Here is a 20,796-nt window from a genome sequence, read left to right as displayed (position 1 = left end):
CCAAAAAGTCAGGGATATAAACAAATCTTTCCCTGAGAAAGCAAAGCTTATATATACTTACTCGTTTTGCTATACACAAAGTTCGTAATCCATCAACTGCATATAAGTTCAAGTAATTCTGAGTTTTGGCTTGAATTCTTCTTTGGTACTTTCCCATAGAGTTATCTAAATAAAAATAAAAGGTCACTAGATTAGTGGAAGAGTATTTTTCTAAGGGGAATAAAGACTACAAACTACATTGTATCCAATGTGTTAAGAATGTGAGTATTATTACACAGTAGCCTATCAAAAGAAAGGACATACAACTTGTAGAAAGCCAAGCGACCATTAACATAGTAACATAGTAATTGAGGTTGAATAGAGGCAAAAGGCCCATCGTGTTCAACCTGTATTACGTTGAGTTGATTATAATGTACCTGCTGAAGTAATGTTTTATGACTAGTTAACTATAAATCATGTTCCACCCAGATTATCAACGTCAATATTTGAAATGTTATAACCTTGGATATCATTTTCAATCAGAAATGTATCCAATCCTTTTTAAATGCAGTTACAGAGCACGCCATTACCACCTTCCCTGGCAGGGAATTCCAAATCCTTATTGCCCTACCAGTGACGAACCCTTTCCTCCGTTGCGTATGGAATTATCTCTCCTACAGGCTCAGTCAGTGCCCTAAACAGTTATTTTAATAAATAATTCCTCTGATAACTCTTTAATGTCCCTTTACATATTTGAAGATATTAATAATGTCTCCTCTTAGACGCCTCTTTTCCAGTGTATACATATTCAACCTAGTAAGCCTTTCCTCGTAATCCAGTCCCTCTATCCCTTTAATCAATTTAGCAGCTCGCCTTTGAATCCTTTCGAGTTCACGGATATCTTTTATACAGTGGTGCCCAAAACTGAAAACAATATTCCAGGTGCGGCAGTAGCAATGATTTGTATAGCGGCAGGATTACATCCTCGTCCCTTGTCTCAATTCCCAGTTTTATGCACGCTAGCACCTTGTCTTCTTTACTGCGCTTTGACATTGTATACGGTTATTAAACAGCTGTAGCCATGCGCATCACGGCTAACGAGGCACACCCACGATTAGCGTGGCTACAGCTGTTTACTCACTTTGTCAGAGCACATGGTTCAGGCCCAAAACATTGTATAGACTAAATTATTAAGCACGTTTTCTGAATTGTACACTACTTGAAAGTGATTCAATTGTTATACAGGAATTTAGCTCCTGGGCTACTTGCCCAGGAGCTATTCAATTTCCTTGCGTCCAGTCCTGAGACGAAAGCCGAAATACGCATAAAGTATGGCTTCTGAGCAGATTGCAAGTGTGCCGTTTAGAGAAAAGGGTGGTAGATGGCATCAAAGGAAGTAGAGAGGTCAACAAAGGTAACAACATGGAAGTGACCCTTAGACTTAGCAGAGAGAAGATTGATGGTGACATTGGCAAGGGCTGATTTAATGGAGTGAAGAGAGCAGAGCCGTAACTATGTGTGTGCCAGGTGTGCCTGGCACACAGCGCAGTCGCCCTGAGGGCACAACAGCCAGCGGCTTGTAATGAGTCAAATTGACTCATTAAAAGCCGCCTGTGCTGTGTGTGCCGCGCTGGAGGAGAAGAGGAGAGAAGCAGCGCCGGAAACAGGGGAGGAGGAGGAGGAGGGAGGGGGACTGGAGCCGCAGCAGTGCTATGTAATTGGTAGTGGCACCGCTGCAGCAGTCCCTCTCCTTCCGTATTGGCTGCCCGGCGATGCTGTGAATGCTGGGATGCACTTCTCTCATCCCAGCATTCACAGCGGCGCTGGCTAGCCAATGCGGAAGGAGAGGGACTGCTGCAGCGGCGCCACCACCAATAACACTGTGCTGCTGCGGCTCCAGTCCCCCTCCCTGCTCCTTTTCCCCTGCCCGGGATCTGCTGCATGAAACCTGCAACGAGGAGCCTGAGTCAGTGGGGAGAGATGGTAAGTATCTGTCTCTCTCTCTCTATCTATTCTGTCTGCCGCAATGTGTAAAAAGGGGGACTGGCTGCCGTAATGTGTAAAAAAGGGGACGCTGTCAGCTGGAATGTGTAAAAAGGGGGATGCTGTCATGTGCAATAAGGGGGACGCTGTCTGCTGTACAGTGTAAAAAGGGGACGCTGTCTGCTGTACAGTGTAAAAAGGGGACGCTGTCTGCTGTACAGTGTAAAAAGGGGACGCTGTCTGCTGTACAGTGTAAAAAGGGGGACACTGTCTGCCGTAATGTGTAAAAAGGGGGGACGCTGTCTGCTGTGACGTGTAAAGGGGGGCTCTACCTGGTGTAGTGGCGCTACTGTGCGGCGTAATTTGAATAATGGAGACTACTGTGCACCGTAGAATGAGTTGGTATTATTTTGTGGCCACACCCCTTCCCCATGAAGCCACGCCCCAATATATTTTTCGCACGCCTATGGCGCACACTGCCCCAATCTTTTATGGGGGGGGGGGGGGGGGCGCGCGCAAATGCCGCTTCTTGCACACAGCGCTAAAATGCCTAGTTACAGCACTGGAAGAGAGTGAAATCGAGATTGAAGCGGCTCAAGGAAGTAGTACAACAGGAAGGTGAGACTGCTGTAATAAAACTCACTTAGAAGCAGAAGGAAATAGGGCTGTAATTAGAGTGGCAGTGTTAGCGGATTTTTTTTTTTTTAGTATAGGTGTCACAATGGCATATCTGTAAAAAGAGGGGGGATGTACCAAAGGGATAGGTAGGAGAAAGTGAGCAGAGAATACATTGAGGCCAATATGTGGAAGGGAAGATGAGAGAATGATGCAATCTACAAAAATAGGATTTTAATTAACTACCAGTAAATCCTTTTCTCGTAGTCCGTAGAGGATGCTGGGGTCCACATTAGTACCATGGGGCACAGCCGGGTCCACCAGGAGCCACCGGCACCTCAAGAGCCCGAGAATGTGGGCTGGCTCCTCCCTCCATACCCCACCCACCAGACCCAGTCCAGAAACTGTGCCCGAGGAGACGGACATCTTCGAGAGAAGTATTATACACAGATAGTGGCAAGATTCATACCAGCTCACACATACAAGTCACATCAAGCTAATGAGCTTGAAAAACTTCAGCAACAGGTGAAACATTACTTATCAAGTAATAATGCAGTACATAACTAACAACAAAGTTGTACTGAACCAGATAACAACTGCTGGAAAACGAAGCGCTGGGCGGGCGCCCAGCATCCTCTACGGACTACGAGAAAAGGATTTACCGGTAGGTAATTAAAATCCTATTTTCTCTTACGTCCTAGAGGATGCTGGGGTCCACATAAGTACCATGGGGATGTACCAAAGCTCCCAGAACGGGAGGGAGAGTGCGGAGGCTCATCCAAAACTGATTGACTGAACTTCAAATCAGAGGCCAAAGTATCGAACTTGTAGAACTTTGCAAACGTGTTCGACCCAGACCAAATTGCTGCACGGCAAAGTTGTAATGCCGAGACACCACGGGCAGCCGCCCAGGAAGACCCCACCTTACGAGTAGAGTGGGCCTTAACAGACTTAGGACACGGCAATCCCACCGTAGAATACGCATGCTGGATAGTGAACCTGATCCAGCGAGAGATAGTCTGCTTAGAAGCAGCACACCCAATTTTCTTGGGATCATATAGGAAAAAAAGAGAGTCCGATTTTCTGTGACGAGCAGTCCTCTTCACATAGACCTTCAGAGACCTTACCACATTATAGGACTTAGATGAAATTGAGAAGTCAGTAGCAACTGGCACCACAATAGGTTGGTTGATATGAAATGCGACACAACCTTCGGAAGAAACTGCTGACGTGTCCGGAGCTCAGCTCTATCTTTATGGAAGATCAAGTAGGCGCTCTTACACGACAAAGCCCCCAACTCCAACACACGTCTAGCAGAAGCTAAGGCCAACAAAGTGACCGCCTTCCACGTAAGAAACTTGACCTCTACCTCTTGCAAAGGCTCAAACAAGTCAGACTGGAGAAACTGCAACACCACGTTAAGATCACATGGCGCCGTAGGCGGCACTAAGGGAGGCTGGATGTACAGAACTCCCTTCAAAAAAAGGTCTGAACCTCAGGGAGGGCAGCCAATTGTTTCTGGAAGAAAATGGATAGGGCCGAAATCTGGACCTTCACAGATCCCAACCTCAGACCCATATCCACTCCTGCCTGCAGGAAGAGGAGAAACCGTCCCAGTTGAAACTCCACCGTAGGAAACCTCTTGGACTCACAACCAAGACACATTTTTTCCAAATACGATGGTAATGTTTAGACGTTACTCCTTTCCTAGCCTGTATCAGGGTAGGGATAACTTTGTTTGGAATGCCCTCCCGAGCTAGTATCAGTCGTTCAACCTCCATGCCGTCAAACGTAGCCGTGGTAAGTCCTGATAGGCGAACGGCCCCTGCTGCACCAGGTCCTCTCGAAGAGGAAAGGGCCTCGGCTCTTCTTGTAGTAGATCCAGAAGGTCCGCGTACCAAGCCCTTCTCGGCCAGTCTGGAGCAATGAGGATCGCTTGAACCCTTGTTCTCCTTATGAGCTTTAGGACTCTTGGGATGACTGGGAGCGGTGGAAACACGTACACCGACTGGAACACCCACGGAGACACCAGGGCGTCCACTGCCACTGCCTGTGGGTCCCTCGACCTGGAACAATAACGCTGAAGCTTCTTGTTGAGACGAGAGGCCATTATGTCTATTTGGGGTAATCCCCAAAGGTCTGTTGTCTTTGAACAACTCCGGATGGAGACCCCAATCCCCCGGATGGAGATAGTGTCTGCTGAGGAAGTCTGCTTCCCAGTTGTCTACTCCCGGAATAAAGATTGCGGACAGTGCCAACGTGCGTTTTTCTGCCCAAATGGAGGATTCTTGTTACCTCCGCCATGGCAGCTTTGCTCTTCGTTCCGCCCTGTTTATGTAAGCCAATGTTGTTATTTTGTCCGACTGCACCTGAATGGCCCGATTTCTTAGAAGATGGGCTGCCTGAAGAAGACCGTTGTATATGGCTCTTAATTCCAGAATGTTGATTGGAAGGCCTACTTCCAGAATTGACCACCTTCCTTGGAAGGTCTACCCTTGAGTGACTGCGCCCCAGCCCCGGAGGCTTGCATCCGTGGTTAGAAGGATCCAGTCCTGAATCCCGAACCTGCGGCCCTCCAGAAGGTGAGGTAGTTGGAGCCACCAGATGAGCGAAATACTGGCCTTTGGTGACAGACAAATTCTCAGGTGCATGTGCAGATGAGATCCTGGCCACCATCTTTCCCAGAAGGCGAATGCATTGATGAACAGACACCCGGGCTGGCTTCAGGACATCCCGGACCATTGTTTGTATCACCAACGCTTTTTCCAGTGGAAGAAATATCTTCTGTACTTCCGTGTCGAGGATCATCCCCAGAAAGGACAACCTCCTGGTTGGTCCAAGTGTGGTTTTGGAAGGTTCAGAATCCAACCGTGGACACTGAGAAGATCGGTCGTGAGAGCAATGGACCGCAATAGTTTCTCCCTGGACGATTCCTTTATCAGCAGATCATCCAGATATGGAATGATGTTAACTCCCTGTCTGCGAAGGAGAACCATCATCTCTGCCATCACCTTGGTGAACACCCTCGGTGCCGTTGAGAGGCCAAATGGCAGGGCCTGGAACTAAAAATGACAGTCCAACAAGGCAAAGTGGAGATACGCCTGATGCGGCAACCAGATCGGAATAAGGAGGTACGCATCCTTGATATCCAGGGATACCAGGAATTGCCCCTCTTCTAGCCTTGATATCACCGCTCTTAGAGACTCTATCTTGAACTTGAACTCCTTCAGAAAGAGGTTTAGTAACTTTAGGTTCAGAATGAGCCTGACCGAACCATCTGGTTTCGGTACCACGAAAAGGTTTGAATAGTAACCCTTGTTGTGCATATGAGGTGGTACAGGCACAATGACTTGTGACTCCACCAACTTCTGGACAGCTGCTTGTAGGACCGTCCTGTCTGCCACCAGAGCTAGTAAACCTGATTTGAAAAATCGGTGAGGGGGGAGATTTTGAAACTCCAGCCTGTACCCCCTGGGACACAATATCTTGCACCCAGGGATCCAAGCCGGACGACACCTAGACGTGACGGAACTGCCGGAGTCTCGTCCCACTGGCCCCACCTCTGGGACCAGCAGTCCACCGTCATGCGGAGGACTTTGGTGTACCTGAAATAGGTTTCTGTTCCTGGGAGCCTGCCGTACCGGGTCTCTTGGACTTGGGCCTACCTTCCCGAAAGAAGGTGTTGGACGGCCTGGCCTTTCTGGCTTCGTAGTCCGAAAGGGCTGTGATGTAGGTGAAGAAAAAGGTTTCTTCGGAGCAGGAGCAGCGGAGGGAAGAAAGGAAGACTTACCCGCTGTAGCCATGGAAATCCACGCACCTAGTGTTTCCCCAAAGAGAGCCTGACCTGTAGACGGCAGGGACTCCACACTTTTCCTGGATTCTGTGTCGGCAGACCATTGACGTAGTCACAGTCCTTGCCGCGCTGAGACCGACATGGAAGAAATTCCTGCAGACATGGAACCCAGATCTTTCATGGATTCCACCAGAAATTCCAGTGAATCCTGAATGCAAAAATAAGCCAACATCATCCTTATCCATAGTATCCAAATCTTCAAGTAAGGTGCCAGACCACTTTACTATAGCTTTGGCAATCCAAGCACTGGCAATAGTGGGACACAGTATAGCCCCTGCAGCCGTGTACATGGATTTGAGCGTATTATCAATCTTACGCTCAGTCGGCTCCTTCAAGGCGGTAGATCCCGGAACAGGCAACACCAACTTTTTTGAAAGTCTGGGTACTGACGCGTCAACAATAGTCAGGATTTCCCATTTTTTTCTATACTCAACAGGTAAATGAAATGCCACTTGAACCCTCTTAGGGATCTGGAATTTTTTCTCAGGGTTTTCCCAAGCCTTTTTTTAAAATAGCATTTAATTCTATTGACGCAGGGAAGGTTAGCGAGGCTTTCTTATTCTCAGTGAAGTAAGCCTCCTCAACCTGCTCAGGTGGTGTATCATTAATATTCAGCACATCCCTAATAGCCTCTATCATCAACTGCACCCCTTTAGCAAGAGATGCTGTCCCCCGTATCCCATCATCACCATCAGAATCTGTATCGGTGTCATCCTGCAGAATTTGTGCTAAAGGACGCTTATGGGAGTACACAGCAGTGGGACCTGAGGTACCAGAACTGGGCCAGACTGCCATATTCTGCAGCACCTGGGTAGCTGATTCATTTTGTGCAACATTTTTGATAGAGGATAACCATTCCGGCTCCCTTGCTGGAATCTGTGCTAAATCAGTGCAATCCTGATTACATGGAATGGGATCATCTTGAGAGGACAAATCCTCTGAAGCATATGACAGAGTCCCTGGACATTGCTACTGGTGACCACAAACACTCCACACACACACACACACACACACACACACACACACACACACACACAGGGGATACAGACCGAGTTTCTCCCCAAGAATGGCAAGAGACACAGAAATTGGAGCCAACCCACACACAGTGCTTTTATACATATAAAGGGAGACCCCTTACGAGCGCTGACTGTGTACCTTAAATAGGTTACACAGCCGTTTTGCAGCCCCCCCCCCCCCTCTTCTACAAACCCCTGGTACCGTGAGATAGCTGGAGATTGCTGTGGAGGGACTTGCTTCTTTACTGTACAGCGCTGTGCAGGCAGGAAAATGGCGCTGAACGCTGCTGGCTCCGGTTTGAGGAGAAGCTCCACCCCCAAAATGGCGCTGTCTTCCCACTCTTCATAGGATTATACTTGCCTGAGGATTGATGCTGGCTGAGATCCGGGGACCCCGACAGGCTGAGTGACCAGTGTAGGGTGCACGAGCTGGCTCAGGGCGCCCCTCACAATGTAACGCTGAGCCTCCCGGAGCACAGTTAATACTGCGCTCCTACCCTGACGCCGCCATCTTCACACCAGCCCCCCCCGCTTGGTAGGGGGGTCGGTGTCTCACTCTCCACAATCTTCAGCTCTGCAAGGGGGTGGCGGCATGCTGCTGGGGTGAGCGATCCCCTGTGGCGGTATTACATACTGAACCGATTGTATGGATTATAATTATATATAGCAAAAGCACTAACCATTAATGTTAGGCACAAATGTACAATTTATTGTGCATCTCCCTATTTTCCTTTTGCTCAGAACATACAATTGTATTTTTTTGTTTTTAAAGTATGTATAATCAACAATTATATGTAAGTTAATTGAAATTACTGCAGTTATTACTAGCCATAGAATACCATCTGCTATATCTCTGCACTGTGAACAGGTACATCAATAAATGCCATGTGAGTCATGTAAGGGGCTAGCAATGTATTCTCTATGAGCAGTGCTTTCCTAGCCAGTATCACTGGCTTCCTGATATAGAACTACACATACAGTAAGTGGCTGGAATGGCTAGATGGCCCACCTTCCTTTGGTGGCTTTATTAAGTAAGTTGTAGTCCACTTCTTTATCTTTAGTAGTATAAGATTGGTGATAACTGGGTTCTTTTTTAGAAATTGTATACACACTTTCTCCTTGTAAAGAATGTGGTTGATCCTGGCGCCATGTACCTGACCACTGAGTATGTAGGTATTGATATGTTTAGCACAATTGGTTTTGGTTTTATTTTACTCCCAGTCAGCCTCTCTCTAATGTTAGCACATTGGCTTTTTAGAGTTTTGGCAAATATGCGGTATTGAAGCATTTGGACTCGTGAGTTTTGAGTCTTTTTATCTCACAATGGGTGAGCACGTATATTTTAATTAGTCTATCTATACTCACATTGGATGTGGGTTGCTATCCCTTTGAGTCTTACTTTATGCAGCAATGGGACCTGGGAGGCACTAAGTGTATTTCTATGTTATGTAGAATTTATCTAATGACATATTGCATATACAGGTACACCACCGATTTTCACGCAACCGATGATCCGGAACCTCTTTTAATCCGGACAATTTTGATTTGTCCGGATTAAAGCGGGTTAGGGACATCCTTTAATCCGGAACATTTTCTGCGCATGGGCATAACACGCAATACGTGCAAGTGTCAGTGGGTACAGCTTCCACGGACACTGCAGGTGACACAGCAGTGTTATGGCGTCCAAGGTCACAGCAAGTACCGCACATGGGCGGAAGACACAGCAGGCACAAGTGTCAGTGAGTACAGCTTCTGAGGGCACTGCAGGTGACACAGCAAGCATCAGTGGGGCTGTTATGGCGTCCAAGGTCACAGCAAGTACCTGATACCTGTTTTGCTTATAAACAGTTTTGCATACACTACTGTGTTTATTCATTAATTAATATTATACTGTAGCATATATTTTACTATTTATTGCTTTAGAAATGTTCTGAAGGTGCAAAATTAGTTTCCACCGTTAATCCGGCAAAATCGATAATCCGGCACGGCACTGGAATCGAGGATGCCGGAAAATCGGTGGTGTACCTGTACATGGATTCTTTAAACAATTACTGTACTTGCCAGTCTTGATAAAGACCCAGGTTTTGGGTCGAAACGTCGACTGATGGCGTATTTGTGAACTGAATTACTCATATATAAAAAATGTATGAACTCTGATTTCTTGGATTTGCGAGTGCCCCTCCATCTTCTGTGGCCCCGTCGCTAATTCCTTTATGTTTATGGCTGAACAGGACGTGTTTTTACTGATCCAGAGATTACAAAGAAGATATTGGTTTATTATCGCTGTATAGATGACGTGCTTATTTTTTTGGCAGGGGTCTGAATTTGAGTTTAGCTCTTTACTTAAAACACACAATATGTCTGATAGCCCTGTGAAGTTTACTTACCAGCTCAGTAAAGATTCTGTTAATTATTTAGACGTTACAATTACTAGGAAAGATGAAGGCTTACAGACGTCGTTGTTTACTAAATCTACAGACAGGAACAATTTATTAATGGCATCGAATGCCCATCCTAAATAGCTTAAAGATGCATTGCCTTATAGTCAGTTCTTACGGGTACTACGTATTACTAGTAACAGAGATGATGCCATGGTTCAGGTTGATTTGATGTACAAAAAAAAAAATCTTAGAAAGGGGCTATTGTCCTAAGAATCTTAATGCCATGAAACTATCATGTCCTTACGCAATGACCAACTCCTTCTTAGCAGTAAAAAGGTAAAAAATAAGAATTTACTCACCGGTAATTCTATTTCTCATAGTCCGTAGTGGATGCTGGGGACTCCGTAAGGACCATGGGGATTAGCGGCTCCGCAGGAGACTGGGCACAACTATAAAGAAAGCTTTTAGACTACTGGTGTGCACTGGCTCCTCCCACTAAGACACTCCTCCAGACTTCAGTTGGGATACTGTGCCCGGAAGAGCTGACACAATAAGGAAGGATTTTGAATCCCGGGTAAGACTCATACCAGCCACACCAATCACACCGTATAACTCGTGATACAATACCCAGTTAACAGTATGATAACAACTGAGCCTCTCAACAGATGGCTCAACAATAACCCTCTAGTTAAGCAATAACTATATACAAGTATTGCAGACAATCGGCACTTGGGATGGGCGCCCAGCATCCACTACGGACTATGAGAAATAGAATTACCGGTGAGTAAATTCTTATTTTCTCTAACGTCCTAAGTGGATGCTGGGGACTCCGTAAGGACCATGGGGATTATACCAAAGCTCCCAAACGGGCGGGAGAGTGCGGATGACTCTGCAGCACCGAATGAGCAAACTCAAGGTCCTCCTCAGCCAGGGTGTCAAACTTGTAGAATTTAGCAAACGTGTTTGACCCCGACCAAGTAGCTGCTCGGCAAAGTTGAAGAGCCGAGACCCCTCGGGCAGCCGCCCAAGAAGAGCCCACCTTCCTCGTGGAATGGGCTTTTACTGATTTAGGATGCGGCAGTCCAGCCGCAGAATGTGCAAGCTGAAGCGTACTACAGATCCAGCGAGCAATAGTCTGCTTCGAAGCAGGTGCACCCAACTTGTTGGGCGCATACAGGATAAAGAGCGAGTCAGTCTTTCTGACTCCAGCTGTCCTGGAAACAGATTTTTAGGGCCCTGACTACATTCAACAACTTGGAAGCCTTCAAGTCATTTGTAGCCGCAGGCACCACGATAGGTTGGTTCAGATGAAAAGCTGATACCACTTTGGGGAGAAACTGGGGACGAGTCCTCAATTCTGCCCTATCCATATGGAAAATCAGATAAGGGCTTTTACATGACAAAGCCGCCAATTCTGATACACGCCTGGCCGAAGCCAAGGCCAACAACATGACCACTTTCCACGTGAGATATTTCAAATCCACGGCTTTCAGTGGCTCAAACCAATGTGACTTTAGGAAATCCAACACCACGTTGAGATCCCAAGGTGCCACTGGAGGCACAAAAGGGGGCTGAATATGCAGCACTTCTTAACAAAAGTCTGAACTTCAGGTAGTGAAGCCAGTTCACTCTGGAAGAAAATCGATAGAGCCGAAATCTGGACCTTAATGGAACCCAATTTAAGGCCCATAGTCACCCCTGACTGTAGGAAGTGCAGGAAACGGCCCTGCTGAAATTCCTCCGTTGAGGCCTTCCTGGCCTCACACCACGCAACATATTTTCGCCATATGCGGTGATAATGGTTTGTGGTTACTTCTTTCCTAGCTTTAATCAGCGTAGGAATGACTTCCTCCGGAATGCCCTTTTCCTTCAGGATCCGGTGTTCAACCGCCATGCCGTCAAACGCAGCCGCGGTAAGTCTTGGAACAGACAGGGCCCCTGCTGCAGCAGGTCTTGTCTGAGCGGTAGAGGCCATGGGTCCTCTGACATGATTTCTTGAAGTTCCGGGTACCAAGCTCTTCTTGGCCAATCCGGAACAATGAGTATAGTTCTTACTCCTCTTCTCCTTATTATCCTCAGTACCTTTGGTATGAGAGGAAGAGGAGGGAACACATAAACCGATCGGTACACCCACGGGGTGTTACTAGAGCGTCCACAGCTATCGCCTGCGGGTCTCTCGACCTGGCGCAATATTTTTCTAGCTTTTTGTTTAGGCGGGACGCCATCATGTCCACCTGTGGCTTTTTCCACCAGTTTACAATCATTTGAAAGACTTCTGGATGAAGTCCCCACTCTCCCGGGTGGAGGTCGTGCCTGCTGAGGAAGTCTGCTTCCCAGTTGTCCACTCCCGGAATGAACACTGCTGACAGTGCTAACACGTGATTTTCCGCCCATCGGAGAATCCTTGTGGCGTCTGCCATAGCCGTCCTGCTTCTCGTGCCGCCCTGTCCTCTTGAAGATGAGCACTCTGCAGCCACCACAGCAGAGACACCCGTGTCCTCGGAGACAGGGTTATCAGACGATGCATCTGAAGATGCGATCCGGACCACTTGTCCAACAGGTCCCACTGAAAGGTTCTTGCATGAAACCTGCCGAATGGAATCGCTTCGTAGGAAGCTACCATTTTCCCAGGATCCGCGTGCAGTGATGCACCGACACCTGTTTTGGCTTTAGGAGGCCTCTGACTAGAGATGACAGCTCCTTGGCCTTCTCCTCTGGGAGAAACACTTTTCTCTGTTCCAGAACCATCCCTAGGAACAGCAGACGTGTCGTAGGGACCAGCTGTGACTTTGGAATGTTTAGAATCCAGCCGTGCTGTTGTAGCACTTCCCGAGATAGTGCTACCCCTACCAACAACTGCTCTCTGGACCTCGCCTTTATCAGGAGATCGTCCAAGTACGGGATAATTAAAACTCCCTTCTTTCGAAGGAGTATCATCATTTCGGCTATTACCTTGGTAAAGACCCTCGGAGCCGTGGATAGACCGAACGGCAACGTCTGGAATTGGTAATGACAATCTTGTACCACAAATCTGAGGTACTCCTGGTGAGGATGGTAAATGGGGACATGTAGGTAAGCATCCTTGATGTCCAGTGATACCATGTAATCCCCCTCGTCCAGGCTTGCAATAACCGCCCTGAGCGATTCCATCTTGAACTTGAATTTTTTTTATATATGTGTTCAAGGATTTCAAATTTAAAATGGGTCTCACCGAACCGTCCGGTTTCGGTACCACAAACATTGTGGAATAGTAACCCCTTCCTTGTTGAAGTAGGGGCACCTTTACTATCACTTGTTGTGAATACAGCTTGAATTGCCTGTAACACTGCCTCCCTGCCTGAGGGAGTGGTTGGCAAGGCAGATTTGTGGAAACGGCGGGGGGGAGACGTCTCGAATTCCAGCTTGTACCCCTGAGATACTACTTGAAGGATCCAGGGATCCACCCGTGAGCGAGCCCACTTATTGCTGAAGTTTTTGAGACGGGCCCCCACCGTACCTGGCTCTGCCTGTGAAGCCCCAGCGTCATGCTGTGGACTTAGAGGAAGCGGGGGAGGACTTTTGCTCCTGGGAACTGGCTGTATGCTGCAGCTTCTTTCCCCTACCTCTGCCTCTGGGCAGAAAGGACGCGCCTTTAACCCGCTTGCCCCTATTGGGCCGAAAGGACTGTACCTGATAATACGGTGCTTTCTTTGGTTGTGAGGGAACATGGGGTAAAAATGTAGACTTCCCAGCTGTTGCTGTGGAAACGAGGTCCGAGAGACCATCCCCGAACAACTCCTCACCCTTATAAGGCAGAACTTCCATGTGTCGTTTGGAATCTGCATCTCCTGTCCACTGCCGAGTCCATAACCCTCTCCTGGCAGAAATGGACATTGCACTAATTTTGGATGCCAGCCGGCAAATATCCCTCTGTGCATCCCTCATGTATAAAAGTGCGTCTTTTATATGCTCTACGTTTAGCAATATAGTGTCCCTGTCTAGGGTATCTATATTGGCGGGAAAGGGTACGCCATTAGTAACCTCTTAGAAATTACCAGCTTTTTATCAGGGGAAGCCCACGCTTCTTCACACACTTCATTTAACTCTTCAGATGGAGTTAAAGCTACTGGTAGTTTTTTTTCTCCAAACATTATACCCTTTTTTGTGGTACCGGGGGTAACATCAGAAATGTGCAACACATTTTTCATTGCCTCAATCATGTAACGTGTGGCCCTACTGGAAGTTACATTAGTCTCATCGTCGTCGACACTGGAGTCAGTACCTGTGTCGACATCTGTGTCAGCCATCTGAGGTAGCGGGCGTTTTAGAGCCCCTGATGGCTTTTGAGACGCCTGGGCAGGCACAGGCTGAGAAGCCGGCTGTCCCACAATAGGTATGTCGTCAAACCTTTTATGCAAGGAGTCGACACTGTCGCGTAAGTCCTTCCACAGCACCATCCACTCAGGTGTCGACCCCGTGACATCACGTTTACAGGCATTTGCTCCGCCTCCACATAAGCCTCCTCATCAAACATGTCGACACAGTCGTACCGACACACCGCAAACACAGGGAATGCTCTGACAGAGGACAGGACCCCACAAAGCCCTTTGGGGAGACAGAGAGAGAGTATGCCAGCACACACCAGAGCGCTATATAACACAGGGATCCCACTATCAATGAGTGTTTTCCCTTATAGCTGCTTTTTTATATATATCATATATATGATCTATACTGCGCCTAAATTTAGTGCCCCCCCCCTCTCTTTTTTACCCTTCTGTAGTGTTCAGACTGCAGGGGAGAGCCAGGGAGCTTCCTTCCAGCGGAACTGTGAGGGAAAAATGGCGCCAGTGTGCTGAGGGAGAAGCCCCGCCCCCTTTTCGGCGGACTTTCTCCCGTTTTTTTCTGGAATACTGGCAGGGGTAATTTTACATCTATATAGCCTCTAGTACTATATATGATGTATATTTGCCAGCCAAGGTGTCATATATTGCCCTCAGGGCGCCCCCCCCCCCCCCCCCAGCGCCCTGCACCCATCAGTGACCGGAGTGTGAGGTGTACATGAGGAGCAATGGCGCACAGCTGCAGTGCTGTGCGCTACCTTGGTGAAGACCGAAGTCTTCTGCCGCCGATTTTCCGGACCTCTTCGTTGCTTCTGGCTCTGTAAGGGGGACGGCGGCGCGGCTCCGGGAACGAACACCAAGGTTGGGTCCTGCGGTCGATCCCTCTGGAGCTAATGGTGTCCAGTAGCCTAAGAAGCCCAAACTACCACCTGTTAGGTAGGTTCACTTCTTCTCCCCTTAGTCCCTCGATGCAGTGAGTCTGTTGCCAGCAGATCTCACTGTAAAATAAAAAACCTAAATATACTTTCTTTCTAGGTGCTCAGGAGAGCCCCTAGTGTGCATCCAGCTCAGCCGGGCACAAGAATCTAACTGAAGTCTGGAGGAGGGTCTTAGTGGGAGGAGCCAGTGCACACCAGTAGTCTAAAAGCTTTCTTTATAGTTGTGCCCAGTCTCCTGCGGAGCCGCTAATCCCCACGGTCCTTACGGAGTCCCCAGCATCCACTTAGGACGTTAGAGAAATAGGATTTTGGTTACCTACCGGTAAATCCTTTTCTCGTAGTCCGTAGAAGATGCTGGGGTCCACATTAGTACCATGAGGTACAGACGGGTCCACCAGGAGCCATTGGCACTTTAAGAGTTTGAGTGTGTGGGCTGGCTCCTCCCTCTATGCCCCTCCTACCAGACTCAGTCTAGAAACTGTGCCCGAGGAGACGGACATCTTTGAGAGAAGGATTTTACACAGAGTGGCGAGATTCACACTAGCTCACACATTCAAGGCAAACCAAGCTAACTAGCTTGAAACACAGCAACCGCTGAAACATTACTTACCAAGAAACAATGCAGTATTGAACTATAACGAAGTTGTACTGAACCAAATAACGATAGCAGGAAAACGAAGCGCTGGGCGGGCGCCCAGCATCCTCTACGGATTACGAGAAAAGGATTTACCGGTAGGTAACCAAAATTCCTATTTTCTCTTACGTCCTAGAGGATGCTGGGGTCCACATTAGTACCATGGGGATGTACCAAAGCTCCCAGAACGGGAGGGAGAGCGCAGAGGCTTGTGCAGAACAGATTGGCCTCTGAGGACCTGGAGTTTGGTCTAAGTATCGAACTTGTAGAACTTCGCAAACGTGTTCGACCCTCGGCAAAGATGTAAAGCCGAGACACCCCGGGCAGTTGCCCAGGAAGAACCCACCTGACGAGTAGAGTGGGCCTTAACAGATTTTGGACACGGCAATCCTGCCGTAGAATATGCATGCTGGATAGTGAACCTGAACCAGCGAGAAATTGTCTGCTTAGAAGCAGGCCATCCAACCTTGTTGGGATCATAAAGGACAAACAGAGCGTCTGACTTTCTGTGACGAGCAGTCCTCTTCACATAGATCTGCAAATCCTGTACAACATCCAAGGACTTTGAGGTAATTGAGGAGTCAGTAGCCACTGGTACCACAATAGGTTGGTTGATATGAAAAGCCGACACAACCTTTGGAAGAAACTGCTGACGCGTCCGGAGCTCAGCTCTATCCTCATGGAAAATTAAGTAGGGGCTTTTATAGGACAAAGCCCCCAATTCAGACACACGTCTAGCAGATGCCAACGCCAACAGTGTGACAGCCTTCCAAGTGAGAAACTTGACCTCAACCTCCTGTAAAGGCTCGAACCAATCCGATTGCAGGAACTGCAACACCACGCTAATATCCCAGGGTGCCGTAGGAGGCACAAAGGGAGGCTGGAGGTGCAGAACCCCTTTCAAGAATGTCTGAACCTCAGAGAGGGAAGCCAACTGTTTCTGGAAGAAAATGGACAAGGCCGATATCTGGACTTTTATGGAGTCCAAACGTAGGTCCACATCCATACCTGCTTGCAGGAAGAGAAGAAACCGCCCAAGTTGAAACTCTATCGTAGGAAACTTCTTGGATTCACACTAAGGGCCATATTCAATTAGCAGTGATAACGGACTTTTCACGTGAAAAGTCCGGTTTTCGGGTGAAAAACCGGACTTTTCACGTGAAATGCAATTACAGCCTATTCAATTATCCTGGAAAATTTATCGGTGATCATGTTTTCACTAATTTCACTTCACCTTCTCTGAAGCAGGTGAAAAGTTGGGAAAAGTCACTATTTTAAGGTAAAAATGTTTGGATATGGTACAGAACTCCTGGGACACCCCCCTTTATGACTAATTAGGCACGTTGAAGTTTTTAATTATTTTTAATTGGCCAATAATGACATGTCATTTTTGGGGTGAAAAAGTAAAAAGTGATGGAAATTGGGGTTCAAGGTATGGGACAGGTATATTGGGGTGCTTTATGCGTGGGACAGGTGTTTTTTAGGCTTGCAGATGGGAGTAATCGGTCTGTTTCCACTTTTTTTTAAAGTACCCTAAAATGACCCAAATATATACTTATACCCATTTTCATGTACCCCAAATTTAATGAGAGCATTTATTTTGCTCAAAAAAACTTGCTTTCTATCATTTTTTTGCATTTAAAAAAAAATGCATATAACCGCCATTTCACACAATTTAAGTCCCCCAAAACTCTCTAATGTGATCTCTAACACACTTCTCTTCTGTTTTCCTATGTTAGTTTAGCATTTTTTGGGGTACAGGCTGATTTCCCCATTTTCACCTGCACTTTTCACTGCAAGAATTTTCACGTGAAACCCGGTCGGAATTGAATAGGTCGAAAAATGGAGCGTTTTCGCGGCAATTTTCGGCCGATTGCCGCGAAAATTTTCGGGCGAAAAATTGCCGCGAATTTGCGAAAAATTGAAAAAACGGAGCGTTTTCGCGGCAATTTTCGGCCGATTGCCGCGAAAAATTTTCGGGCGGAAAATTGCCGCGAATTTGCGGATAATTGAATACCCTAGTAAGACACGTACTTTTTCCAAATTCGATGGTAGTGTTTAGACGTTACTCCTTTCCTTGCCTGCATCAGGGTAGGAATATTTTTGTTCGGAATGCCCTTCCGAGCTAAGATCTGGCGTTCAACCTCCATGCCGTCAAACTTAGCCGTGGTAAGTCTGAGCAAGAGCACGTTTTTTGGGGCATATACCAGGGGATTTTGATTAAGTAGTGGGAGCAGAATACGACAAAACCTCTACAGATTTTTTCAAAACCTGTGTTTCAGTCTCATAATGAGCAATCCTAGATGAAATCTGAGATATCATTACCTTAATAGAAGCCACCCACTGGGGTTCGGATTCAGAAGGCTGAGACAGTATATTGCATTCCTGAGTACAAGGAATAAACTCCTCTGGGGAAGATACATACTCTGCAGCACAAGACACAGAGTCCCTAGACACAGTAATGTGAGATATATAACATACACACACAGTTTCCCACAAGTACCTTCAGAGAGAGACAGAGTTTAGGAACTAGAACACACAGCGCCCCAGTAAGCAGTTATAGAATAAAAGCCTGGCGCTGACCGAGTAGCCTTAATAGACTACACAGTACACTAATGTAATTAAACACACTCTCCATACCCCCCCCCCCCCCCCCTTTCTATAACCCACTGGTACCACACAGGATAGCTAGCTGGAGTTATGTGGAGGGTCAGCGCTCCCTGTCAGCGTCTCTGTGGTCTGAATTGCTGGGAGAAAATGGCGCTGGTGAGTGCTGGATCCGATCTGAGGAGAAGCTCCGCCCCCTAAAATGGCGCATCTTCCCGCACTTCTAGAGATTATACTGCCTGAGGTAATGGTTGCTAGCAACAGTACAGTGTCCCTGATAGCTTCTGTGACCAGTGTAAGGGTATTGCGCTGGCCCAGGGCGCCCCTCACAGCTCCGCAAAACAGTACCACTGAGGAGCGCAGCATCAGCGCTGCGCTCCCACCCTGATGCCGCCATTCTTGCACCGGCTCCCCGCTTGTCGGGGCGCCGGCGTCCTACTCACCACCGACGTCTACTGGCTCTGTTAGGGGGTGGCGGCAGTGCTGCGGGAGCTAGCGGTTGCCTCGGGGGCTTGCGATCGACACCCTCAGGAGCTCAGTGACCTGTCAGCGGAGATAGCAATTAACCTCAAAGGGTTGGATCCTACTCCCCCCCCTAAGTCCCACGAAGCAAGGAGACTGTTGCCAGCAGTCTCCCTGTGCCTAACTCTTTAATAAAATAATAAAACTAAAAGAACTCCTAGGAGCTCCCCTAGCTGTGATCGGCTCCACCGGGCACATTTTCTAAACTGAGTCTGGTAGAAGGGGCATAGAGGGAGGAGCCAGCCCACACTATTAAACTCTTAAAGTGTCCATGGCTCCCAAGGGACCAGTCTATACCCCATGGTACTAATGTAGACCCCAGCATCCTCTAGGACGTAAGAGAAAATAACAAACATAGAATATAAAATGCAGAAAACTCTTCAGGAGCGTCCTTCAGCGTGACCGGCTCCTCCAGGCACATTTTCTAAACTGAGTCTGGTAGGAAGGGCATAGAGGGAGGCGCCAGCCCACACTATAACATTTTGAAAGTGCCCAAGGCTCCTAGTGGACCCATCTATACCCCATCGTACTAAATGGACCCCATTATCCTCTAGGACGTAAGAGAAAAAAAACTTTTATTGTTTTGTAATATCAATTGATATATAAAAACCTCCTGACAGCCACTTCAAAAAGATGGGATTTAAACAATAAAAACAAAAATGGGGGGGTTTGAGGGCACCCAATTGCGATCACCTCCCGATCTCCCGTCTAGCGTGACAGACAAGTGTGATATTCAATTGGGGCTGGTTATCGCGCCCATCAATGTCGGGTTTAGCCGCATAAAGCATCTAAAACCGACTAAACTGGTGTAATGCAAAAAGTGCAGTTTCGGCACCCAAACAGGTAATTTTCCGCACATTTCATCTTGCCACTCCTCGGGAGCAGCTGATAACCGGTGCTGGCAGCTGGATACGCCCGACAAGAGCAATAAATGAATAGCTCCGTCGGGAGCACAGGCGACCCAGCTGCTGATGCCAACTATTTAATTCCCCCCATTAGTTGCAAAGCTCCGAATGTAAACCAGAAAGACGGGAACAATTTTTATAAATAAATTAAACGTAGAAACGGACATAGTTTTATTCCAGATGGCATAGTAATTTTGGAGCATTTTCAAGTCAAGTTTAGATTCTGAAAAGGCACAAAGTTTCGCAGGAAAAAAAATAAATTCATCCATCCATGTTGCTGAAACCTTGTAGACTAGAATGATCAATCAGTAAAAACAATGCAATATATCATACAACCAAAGAAAGATATATCTGTAGGTACATCGGTGGATGTGTACACCAGTTACTGTATGCATGCGAATGTAACATCAGCCATGCAGCACAGCAAATATACAGTAGGCGCTCATTTAGCAACTAGTGATAAAACTCATTGCGTATGATAAATAGTGCTCCACCCAATCAGCTCCTATCATTTTTCAAACACATGACAATTAGGAATTGACTGACTGGACCAATGGGTTTTTATCATCCACATTGAGTTTTATCAATCATTGATAAATGATCCCCATAGTGTGTATGGGCGACACGCCAACTGACCCATATGCCGGAACAACCAAACTTCAGAGAAACCCACAGGAGAGAAAGCCTTGGAAAACGGTTCTCAATATGTCACTTCACAGAACAAAATGCATAACGGAGATGGTCTTAGAAGCTATATTAGGTGCAAGTGATGTGGATGCTATAACGCTTGGGTCGTCTCCTGGGCTCGGCCCTACCCCTGCACCTAGTTGCGCTGCCAGCCACACAGACTTACTACTCACTAAGTGGAGGGCAGGCAGTCACCTCCTGAGCCCTTTGGACAGTTTCTCCTTTCTTAGCAGTGTGCTGCGGGAGTTATATCTGCAGCCTGGACCGGCTCGGTCTTTCCTGACCGATGCTGGGAAGTGGTATGGCTATGCTGAACATGCTGGAACATCCCCAGGCCAAGGCTACGCCTCCTCTCAG

At 47.4% G+C, this 20,796-nt stretch overlaps 1 protein-coding gene across 2 annotated transcripts in view; it reads right to left on the bottom strand.

Moving 5' to 3' along the window:
* The window catches only part of ATP10A (ATPase phospholipid transporting 10A (putative)), a 483,218-nt gene that overhangs the window by 145,062 nt on the left and 317,360 nt on the right, over positions 1-20,796 (bottom strand). For both annotated transcript variants that reach the window (XM_063953310.1, XM_063953309.1), the window contains exon 11: positions 62-165. In XM_063953310.1, the coding sequence (XP_063809380.1) occupies positions 62-165 (104 nt within the window). The remainder of the gene's footprint in view (positions 1-61; positions 166-20,796) is intronic.

This window comes from Pseudophryne corroboree, chromosome 2, assembly GCF_028390025.1.
Source record: "Pseudophryne corroboree isolate aPseCor3 chromosome 2, aPseCor3.hap2, whole genome shotgun sequence".
In the NCBI taxonomy this organism is placed as follows: Eukaryota; Metazoa; Chordata; class Amphibia; order Anura; family Myobatrachidae; genus Pseudophryne; species Pseudophryne corroboree.
Note: the sequence above shows the minus strand (reverse complement) of the source record. Positions and strands in the feature narration are given on the sequence as shown.